This window comes from Boleophthalmus pectinirostris, unplaced genomic scaffold (assembly GCF_026225935.1).
Source record: "Boleophthalmus pectinirostris isolate CB_2022bp ecotype Guang Dong unplaced genomic scaffold, ASM2622593v1 HiC_scaffold_9, whole genome shotgun sequence".
In the NCBI taxonomy this organism is placed as follows: domain Eukaryota; kingdom Metazoa; phylum Chordata; class Actinopteri; order Gobiiformes; family Gobiidae; genus Boleophthalmus; species Boleophthalmus pectinirostris.
In genome coordinates, this window is record NW_026571541.1 from 18,852,941 (window position 1) to 18,863,323 (window position 10,383).

At 36.5% G+C, this 10,383-nt stretch overlaps 1 protein-coding gene across 2 annotated transcripts; it reads right to left on the reverse strand.

Annotated features, from left to right (window-relative positions):
* Positions 1–1,869: 1,869 nt before the first annotated feature.
* Positions 1,870–10,125, reverse strand: dhx40 (DEAH (Asp-Glu-Ala-His) box polypeptide 40). Of its 2 annotated transcripts, XM_020926798.2 has the most exons (17): positions 9,796–10,125; positions 9,094–9,239; positions 8,885–9,004; positions 6,435–6,671; positions 6,261–6,327; positions 6,035–6,166; positions 5,571–5,670; positions 5,407–5,493; positions 4,886–5,068; positions 4,464–4,544; positions 4,125–4,282; positions 3,195–3,309; positions 3,006–3,114; positions 2,825–2,919; positions 2,660–2,729; positions 2,211–2,439; positions 1,870–2,036 (listed from the first exon to the last, which is right to left on the reverse strand). In XM_020926798.2, the coding sequence occupies exons 1-17, from the start codon at positions 9,965–9,967 to the stop codon at positions 1,918–1,920; spliced, it is 2,220 nt and encodes a 739-aa protein (XP_020782457.2). In that variant the 5' UTR covers positions 9,968–10,125; the 3' UTR covers positions 1,870–1,917. The 2 variants fall into 2 exon arrangements, with proteins under 2 accessions (XP_020782457.2, XP_055004008.1); XM_055148033.1 differs by lacking the exon at positions 6,035–6,166.
* Positions 10,126–10,383: the final 258 nt, after the last annotated feature.

Genomic DNA, 10,383 nt, shown 5'->3' on the forward strand with positions numbered 1-10,383 from the left:
ATTGTTATGCACTCAGCACTAATGCGAGTCAGTATAGTCAAATTTTCTTTTTTGTGTTTTGGTCATTTTTAAGCACGCTTTCCTATATTTTACCTGAAGAAATGACAATTTATGCTTCTCTTTACTGTTTACTGTCACTTTACTGACAGGTATCAGATAAAACTGGGACAAATCACTGGTTTTGGATAAATCTGCTAGGACTGGAGACGCGGGGCTCAAAACTGGGACTGTCCCGGGTAAACAGGGACACTGGTCACCCAACTCTTGAAGGAATCTGTGTGAAGGCAAGGGGGTTCAAGTGTGAATGAGGTCTTGTCACCTTTTCTAAAGTGCTATACAGATGTGTTTCTTCAAACACCTACCACACATCAAGGCAAGGCAAGGCAAGTTTATTTGTATAGCACAATTCGTACACAAAGTAATTCAAAGTGCTTTACAAAATAAGAAATACATTAAAATTATAATAAAAACAAATCAAAACATAAATAATCATGAAGATTAAAATTAAAAAAGAGAGACATAAATTGGAGAGAAGAGTGAGGTATGAAAACCGTTCAGTTATATGCACAGTTAAACAGAAATGTTTTGAGCCTGGATTTAAACAGCATCACAGAAGAGGCCTGTTTCACATGTTCAGGAAGACTGTTCCAGGTTTTAGCTGCATGAACCTGAAACGCTGACTCCCCTTGTTTAGTCCTGACTCTGGGCACCAGCAGGAGGCCGGTCCCTGAGCTCCTCAGAGTGCGAGATGGTTCATATGACACTAACATGTCACAGATTTACTTTGGTGCTCGGCCATGGAGAGACTTGTACACAAGCAGAGCTGCTTTAAAGTCTATTCTCTGAGGCACAGGAAGCCAGTGCAGAGACCTGAGCACAGGACGTATGTGCTCGTACTTCCTAGTTCGAGTAAGGACCCGAGGTGCAGCATTCTGGATGTTCTGCAGCGTCTCACAGCTCGTTTGGAGAGACCATTGAGCAGACCATTACAGTAGTCTAATCTACTGGAGACAAATGCATGGATAAGTTTCTCCAAGTCTGCTCTAGACAGTAAACCTTTGATTTTTGCTGTTTTTTAGATGGTAAAAAGCTGCAGATGTTATTGATTTGATGTGGCTGTTAAAGTTCAAGTCTGAGTCCATTATTACCCCGAGATTTCTTATTTCTTCAGAAACCTTAAAAGTCTTATATTACACAAAATTTACTCCTGTGAGCTTTAAGCTATGTTAGAATATTAAGTCAAAAAAAAAAAAAAAAAAAAAAAAAAAAAAAAAAATATATATATATATATATATATATATATATATATATATATATATATATATATATATATAAATAAATAACAATAATAAATATTTAATATAATAAATATAAAAATATAAATATATATACCTGGAGTTGTGTTTTCTTTTTTCACACATTTGAGTAACCCTTAGCCTGTACTCCAAATCTTCCACCTTGTGATGTCATGAGGCGGTACTTTTCAATTTAATAGTAACCTTTTACCTTTTGTGCAATGGTGCTAGGCAATTCCAAAGGTGAAATTATCCAAATGATTGTAGTGATGATGTATGGAGTTTAAAAACACAGTGGAGCATTTTCTGTATTACCAGACTCTTTGGGTATTACTGAGCAATTAATATATAATGAATGCAAGACAGATTAGCTATTTTAATGCCACATGGTGTAACATTCTAGGCAAGTACATGGAGACAACAGGTGGCGGACTATTCACCACATAGGACACCTTAACAGAGTGTGTTGATTATCACCGTTAAATACATTAGTGATGGGATTGGTTAAAAAGAGCTTTAAAAATAAATATGTTTGTGATGATGCCTGATCTCAATATAAAGAAATGAAAAGAAATATAAGAAAGTATCATTTTTATTTGAACACATAAAAAAACAGAATGTTTTATTTTGCTTTGCTCTGTTTTTGTTGCTTCCGCTGCAGGTATCGAGCACGAGCATCACTGACACTAGCGTCGTCATTTCTTTTCTCCAGCTTTTTCATAGCTTCCTCAGCTGCTGCCTCTGTCAAAGTAACATATTTATAGATTAGTAATTTAACATTAAACAAAAAAGACTATGGCTTATACTAGATGTAATTAAAAGGGCTCATATTACATTATTTTCTGACCTATATAATAGGGCTTAAAGCCCACAAAAATGAATTTAGTGTAATATAGGACCGTTAAACACTAAAACCTTGTTGTCTTTTTGCTGCTTCCTTATTTTCCCATTTGGCCATTTCTTCCTCAGTGACTTCTTCTCGTGCCACATTACTGAGTTCATAAACATCCACCTCGTGAAGCTTTGGCAGTAAATCCTTGACCCACTCGTATCGGATTGGGCACACTGTCCTGATGTAGACTTTAGAGGTCACCAACACGTCATAAAACATCACCCAGTCCAAATCCTTCTCATTTTCAAACAACTGTAAGAAAGAGAAATCATCATTATAAAGATACACGTATCCATAGCCGAACAAACATTAATTTACTAAAGGTGCACTATGTATTATTTAAAGTTTCCAGTTTCCAGTAGTGTACTAAACTTTTCCATCTCCATAGTGACAACCAGGTACAGAACACCAACTAAACACCTACTACACCTCATCAGAAAAGTTACATAGTGCACCTTTAAATTTAACTTACAGCTGAGGATGGGTGAATGTGAACCATGGAGCCATGGCCGTCCATTGTGCAGAATGCTTTTCCAACAGACCTGTACAGTGAACATTTTCATAATAACATTTTTGGCAATAACTCCTCAAATGTAATCTATGGTTTTTAATAAATCAACATGAACAATTAAAATACCTTCTGGCAACATTTGTGAAATATCCTGCACATAGACATCGTCTGAAGAGCTCATTTTTATTACCATCAAATGATTCAACTGGAAAATCACTCCTCTATAAACGAAAAACACACTTTGATCAGTGATAATTTCCTTCTTTTTTTTAAATTATTTTTTTTAAACTATTGTAAAATTAAACACCTGCTGTAGTCTGAGGAAGATCTCTCTCAGCTGTGTCTCAACACTAAAGGCTGACTTCAGCGCCCTCCAGTGGATCCAATTTTCTTTGCACCAGGCAGATGGCTTTTCACTATGAAATGCAGAACATGGTCAGCAATGGGCATTTCTTTACTTTACTTTTTATCATCCTCCAACAGTTTAATTACAAACCTGGATTTACACATTTGGAAAATACTCAAAAGTGTAGCAAAATCATTCATGCCTCCACTTTTTGAAGCCAGCTCTCGGTGTCTCTGGTCTGCTTCTTTCTGCTTTTCAGGGTGACCTTCAGGAGAAAAAATGATTTCAACACAAACAGATTCTGAACAAATGTAAAAGAGCTTAAATGAAAACCAGAAACTAATTATGATGTGCTTGTTCTTTATAGCACATTCTTAGATCTATAAGCATAAAATGATAAATCCTGATTATTCAGTTCAGAATATCATGTTAACAACCAAAAAATAATAACTTTCTTTAATTCAATGTTTAGGGGTGAAGGAAGCCTGGGAGTCTCTGCTTAGTTAGTCTCTGTTGCCCACACAACTTGGCCCCGGATAAGCGGAATAAAATGGATGGATGGATAATTAAATGTTTAATTCATAATATAATTTTACCTCTCTGTTTATGTCACATTACAGGTGCACTATGTATCAACTGCTTGTTTCTATGGATATGTCCATAGAGGGATTACAGGGATTACACAGACATATGGACATGTCATTACTCTGTCTGGAATTCTGACTGAACAGGGCTGCCCCTCCATAGATCTGGCCTGTAACTTTGGTGTCCATGAAGAAAGGTTTGATATCATACTGTGAAACATTCCAGAGAAAGAGAAAACACTGCCATGGAGAAAAGCATTTGAGAGAAATTTACACAACGCACCTTTAACTTTTCTTTTTCTTTCAAAAAATTTGATTCTATAACGCTGGCACATACTTAGGCAATGTTACTCAATTAGACAACAAGAGTGGAATAAAATTAATGATTTCACTGTTGTTTGATCATAGTGTCAATAATCATAAATTATCGTTAAGTTTCTTTTCAGTAACTATAAGACAAAATTTTGTTATCGTGACACCCCTACTAGGAACTGACCTGGTCGAATGAAGATGTTCTCTACCGAAAGCATGGCAGCCACTGGCAGCATCAGGTCTGGGCATCCATAAGAGGCAGCTTTAAGCACCGCCCGGGTCAGACCTGGATGTAGCGGAAACTCCACCATCAATTCTCCAAGTTTAGTTACCCGCCCTCTTCTAAAGTATAAACAACATAATAAGCAACTTTAAATTCTCCTTAAATTTCTTGGGAAGGTAAAAAGAATTATTTGTTCCACTGTTTAAGAATGTAAATCTCTACTTGCCCAAAATAAATAAATAAACAAACAAATAAATAAATACATAAAGAAAGAAAGAAAGAATAAACTGATAAACTCACCTGTCAATCGCATCAAACTGATACAGTTGTTTCAGTGCCTCAAGGATAAATCGTTCCTCTGGGCTATCCAAATAAGGGAATCTAAATAAATAGCCAAGTTAAAGATATACAGTAGTAAAAGTACAAATAAAAATGTTTATCCTATATTTTAATGATTTAATACAAAACAATCTAGTACTGGTGTTTTATATCGATCCTTAAAGGTGCACTGGGCTGCACTCCATGAAGCTGTTATTGCTTTGGCAGGAATGTTCCATGGTATGACTTTAAACATTTCCATCCAGCATTTATTGTCTTTTATGTCTGTTATACAACTGTAAATATTACGTTATTTGTATTAAATTAGCAAATACGTAGTTTTTGTTGACTATGAATAAAAATATATCAAACTATGAAAAGAAATAAAATAAATACTGACTTACCTGATAACATCATGGACTCCAAGACATTTTAAGGTGAGCACCACTGCAGTGAGACTGGTCCTCTGTATCTCTGGAATGGTGTACTCAGGCATACACTTTTCCCAGAATTCTTTGGTGTAGATTCGAAAGCATTTTCCAGCTGAGGTCCTTCCAGCACGGCCGGCTCTCTGCTGCGCTTCACTTCTAATCACAAAAAATCCCCCCAAAATCCAGTCTAAATCTGTCCCGGTAAGACTCTCATCAGGATAAACAAAAACACTTAAAACTAGAGTTTTAAAATATGATTCAAATATCTAATCTAATGAAAATCACATCAGTATTATTATTAAAAAGAAATTTAACATATTGCTGTAATTTGAAATGTAATATAAATATTTCATCATTATTAGCTCTATGAAGACAAAAGCCAAATAAAAAGTATAATTTGCGAGAATCAAAATACAGCTGTCCTAAATTGCAGTCCTACTCTAAACATCTCTCTTATTACACACTGTTACACATTACAAGTATTAGGTTCTTACTTTGAAATAGGCACCACCTCCAAGATGTCCAAGCCGACTCTTGAGTTGTGATTAAGTTGTTTCACAAATCCACTGTCAATGATATACCTGTACAAGAAGTTTTATTATAACAGTAGTGACTGCATTTATGCTAAATAAAGAGAAAAGGGTTTGAAATAACATACTTGATACCATTAATGGTCAGAGAAGTGGCTGCTATATTTGTGGCTACAACACATTTCCTGATTCCTCGAGGCGGAGGCTGAAAAATCTGTCTTTGCTGATCTATGAGAGACCATAATGCAAACAAATAAAAGTCTGTCTGAGTTCCAGTTATAACATACACATTTGGTCGAATGTATTGGCAAAATCTACCACCTTGGATGCAGCATCTCGATAGAGTTAAGACTAGCCAAATTATATTAAAACACAAATAGAAGATCTCTGCATCAACTCCTTCCTGAAGGACTGGTGAATACATCTAACACACCGTTGTGTCAAAATCAAAAACTTAAGTGAATGCAAACCCCATCCCCTTATAGCTTACAATTAAATTTATTTAAATTAAATAATTGAATTAAAATATGAAATAGTGTGAACACACAATTCCAATCTCTATAATTAGTCACGTTCATAGTATTATATTCACCTGTAGGCATGGAGCCGTACAGAGGCAAAATAAGAAGGCCCTCTACTGTCCGGTCGTGTACGTCATAGCGATAATCTATACTCTCTGCTTTCTCATAGAGCATGTCACAAGCTCGCTCAATTTCATTTTGACCTGTACAAAAAAAACTCAAACATTTAATGAAAATGTGCTTCATTCAACAGAGCTTAGGTGTTGCATGATCAGGTAAAGAATTTTAAGAACCCACCTGTTAAAAATACTAGAATATCTCCAGCTATTTCACTGGTATGCACATCGAGAGCTACCTTTACAACCTGGAAATCAACGAAAACGAAACAAATGAATCTAACTAGCAATCTGCAACTTGTTGAAAGAATGCAGAATTAAAACACTTCTCTAATTCTTGTGTAAATGTGAGTACCTCTTTAACATAACCGGTGCTCTCTGTGTCTTTAGGCCCAACAGCTAGGCCAAAAGAACATTTGACAGGAAATGTCCTTCCTGGAATAACAAAAACAGGACAGTTGCCAAGAAAGGCAGAGAGTTTTTCAGTTTCCATTGTGGCAGACATCACCACCATCTTTAGCGGCAGGCGACGACCCATATTGGCCTTATCAGGGTTGGAAAAAACCTTCTTTAATAAGCCCAGCAAAATATCCTATAACACAGAATGAAAATTTTGATGCATTGTATGTATTTTTTTTTACATTATAAGATGAATTAAATGTCCCATATTATGCAATTTCTGATCTAAAGTCCCTGACAAAAGTCTTGTTGCTTATCCATTTTGTAGAAACAAAAGCTTATAACCTGACTTTAAATTAATCGATTGGTTTTAGAAATGTCTCATATGAAAGCTAAAACCCTCCAAAATTATGCTCAATATACTAAAATAAATTTGCTTCACTGAAGAAAGATTGACCATTTAATGAACACAGAAAGGTCAGATTTTTGGCAAGACAAAAGTCTTGTTGCCTTGTCATATGATGCACCCAATCCTAGATTACAGCCTCACCTGTGATCAATTACTGATCAATCAATTAGTGGGTGTGTATAAAAAGAACCCCAGCACACCAGACCTTCACATCAACTGCAACTTGACCTCTGACAACATGCCTAAGAGCCACCCTGAGACCAAAGCCTTAATTATCAAGAGGCTGAAGACCAGATCCACTGCTGAGGTGGCTGACACCTTCAATGTGTCTCAGCGTCAAGTACAAAGAATAAGAAAAAGATCTGAAATGACTGGAGATGTTTTTGACAAGCCCACGTCCGGCAGACCCCGCAAGACAACTGCTTAGGAGGACCGTTTGTTGATTCAAAAATCCAAGGCCAGCCCCTTTTCCACTGCAGCAGAGCTCCACCAGGCCTGGTCACCTCAAGTCCCTGTGTCAACCAGAACAGTTTGTAGAATTCTGTCTCAAAATGGCCTCCATGGTCGAATCAGTGCACAGAAACCAGCACTAAACAAAAGGCAATTAAAAAAACGTGTGGAATTTGCCAAGGCCCACAGCCTGCTAAAAGGATGGACACTGGAAAAGTGGCAGAAGGTGGATTTCTCAGATGAATCCTCGATCGAATTACATCACAGCCACCACAAATATTGCAGGAGACCAACTGGAGCCGCATGGATCCAAGATTCACCCAGAAAACAGTTAAGTTTGGTGGCGGAAAAATCATGGTCTGGGGTTACATCCAGTATAAGGGTGTGTGAGACATTTGCAGGGTGGAAGGCAATATCAATAGCCTAAAATATCAAGAAGTATTAGCTCCTCTTACATTCCCAACCATAAAAGGGGTCAGATTTTGCAGCAGGATGGTGCTCCATCGCATACTTCTATCTCTACATCAAAGTTTCTCAAGGTGAAGAAGATCAAAGTGCTCCAGGACTGGCCAGCCCAGTCACCAGACATGAACATCATTGAGCAGGTCTGGGGTAGAATGAAAGAGGAAGCATGGAAGGCAAAACCAAAGAATCTTGATGAACTCTGGGAGGCATGTAAGACGCTTTCTTTGCTATTCCTGATGACTTCATCAACAAATTGTATGAATCATTGTCGAACCGCATGGATGCAGTCCTTCGAGCTCATGGAAGTCATACAAGATATTAAATATGGATCTCACAGCACCACTACTTAATTCACTGATGTTATGTAACATATTTTTGTATTTGAAGTAAATTATTTGTTCAATTTTCTGTAGGCGACAAAACTTTTGTCTTGCCAAAATCTGACCTTTCTGTGTTTATTAAATGATCAATCTTTCTTCAGTCAAGCAAATTTATTTTAGTATATTGAGCATAATTTGGGAGGGTTTTAGCTTTCATATGAGACATTTCTAAAACCAATCAATTATTTTAAAGTCAGGTTATAAGCTTTTGTTTCTACAAAATGGATAAGCGACAAGACTTTTGTCATCGACTGTATGTCATAATATTGTTTCCTCATCAGAAACATACCTGGACCTGTGTTTTGCTTCATTCACACATGTTAAACATACAAACCCTGCATATTTAGGCTGAATTATTCTCTCAAACAGAAAACACTCCACCTTGTGATGTCATGTGGTAATACAGAAAATGCTCCACTGTGTTTTTAAACTCACCTACACCTTCACTACAATCATTTGGATGATTCAGTCCTGGAATAAAATGTAGCTGTAAACATGATAACTTTACATCACATCACAAGGTCTAACAGATTATTTTGAGTTTTGAAGAGAATAATCCAGTAATACTCAAACATGTGTGAACAAAAAACACAGCTCTAGGTTTATGATGAGGTAACAATGTTCTCACTACCAATGACTAACAACCCACAATAATCTGTTTTGTGTAATATAAGGACCTTTAAAGTCTAATGTGTGACTCACTGTGTTAAGGCTGCGCTCATGAACCTCATCCAGGATCACAACACTGTACTGAGAAAGTCCAGGATCAGCCAGGACCTCACGGAGCAGACAGCCATCAGTCATGTATTTGACCTCTGTGTCCTGTGTGCACAAGCATTATTTTCAAATCAAAAAGGCCAAATATAAGATTGTGATTTAAACATACATGGTTTTGAATTTGTCTCCTTCACCTCAGTTGTGCAATCATCAAAGCGGACCTGATAGCCAACTTCTTTTCCCAATGTGTACCCCATCTCTTGAGCCACTCTCTGAGCCACTGTGATGGCTGCAACACGGCGAGGCTGAGTGATCCCAATTTTTCCATTTTTACAAAATCCTAAAACAGAAAAAAATATTACACTAGTATAATAAAAGCAAAGTTTCTCAATTCCAATCACAGGAGACAAAGTATTAAAGGTGAACTATATTTATCTTTTCTGGTACTTGTCTCCATTGCGATGTTATTGCTTTGCTTGGAATATTTCACATTATGGTGATATACATTTATCTTGCATTTATTAAATGTCAGCTCTTATATAGCTAAAATACCTTGAACATGCATTCTGCTGTGAGTAAGGTCGTCTTTCCACAGATCAGACCTGTTGGCGTCAGTTTAAAGCCATTCTATAGAATATTCCAGGCAAATCTCTACGTGTAGACAAGCAGGCGGCAGTCCCCAACAAAAATGTTATGTAATGCACCTTGAAATTACTTAAGAAGACATGCAAAAGATGCCAGAAGTAGGATATTTCCTGTGCATAAGAATTAAATATAATAATTTTCCACTTCACAAAATAACAGCATTGCATACGGTATAGTAAAAAAGTAAATGACAAAGATAAGGGAAAACCTATTGAAAAAGTAAAGAAACTAGATGAAGTAAGAGTAGCTACCTGCTTCGTGGAGATATTGAGGAAGTTGTGTGGTTTTCCCGCAGCCAGTCTCTCCTGTTACAACTAAAAATGTACTATCCTTTACAGCTCGAATCAGTTTAGACTTATGATGATAAATAGGCAGCGGTTTCGAGTCGCTTTCTTTGGGTTCCGATCTACTTGATTTAGACATAATTTAAGCTTTTATAAATATTTAAAAATCTGCACACAATATAAGAAATGTTATATTTAACACGCAGGCCAACAAGAAATCTACGAAAATGTATTTATTTACTGTTAAACGCTTCAAAGGGTTCAAAACACATGAGCGTCCTCATACTTCCGCAAACTCTAAGCTCTGTGCTCCCATTCGTCCAACTATGATGTCACATGACAAACAGGGTCAACCACAATAAAAGACAAACTGCATTTTTATCTCACATACTAAGGAGAAATCACAACAAACTACCACTATATATTTTTGTAATAACATATAAATATAAAGTGCTCGTTTTGGTGTGAGTTTTTGCATTGTTTTTTTATTCTTTATCAATAACGAAAGTCAAAAGGAGTGTTATTGTGAAAGGACATAAGTGAAACTCGGCTTAC

Bases quoted from the DNA above. Each gene is read 5' to 3' on its own strand.
- dhx40 (XM_020926798.2), bottom strand. From the start codon at position 9,967: ATGTCTAAATCAAGTAGATCGGAACCCAAAGAAAGCGACTCGAAACCG. The intron at 5,671-6,034 runs GTGAATATAATA...GGTCTCTCATAG, and splicing joins GTACGGCTCCATGCCTACAG to ATCAGCAAAGACAGATTTTT. The intron at 5,069-5,406 runs GTAAGAACCTAA...TTTTGTGATTAG, and splicing joins GAGGTGGTGCCTATTTCAAA to AAGTGAAGCGCAGCAGAGAG.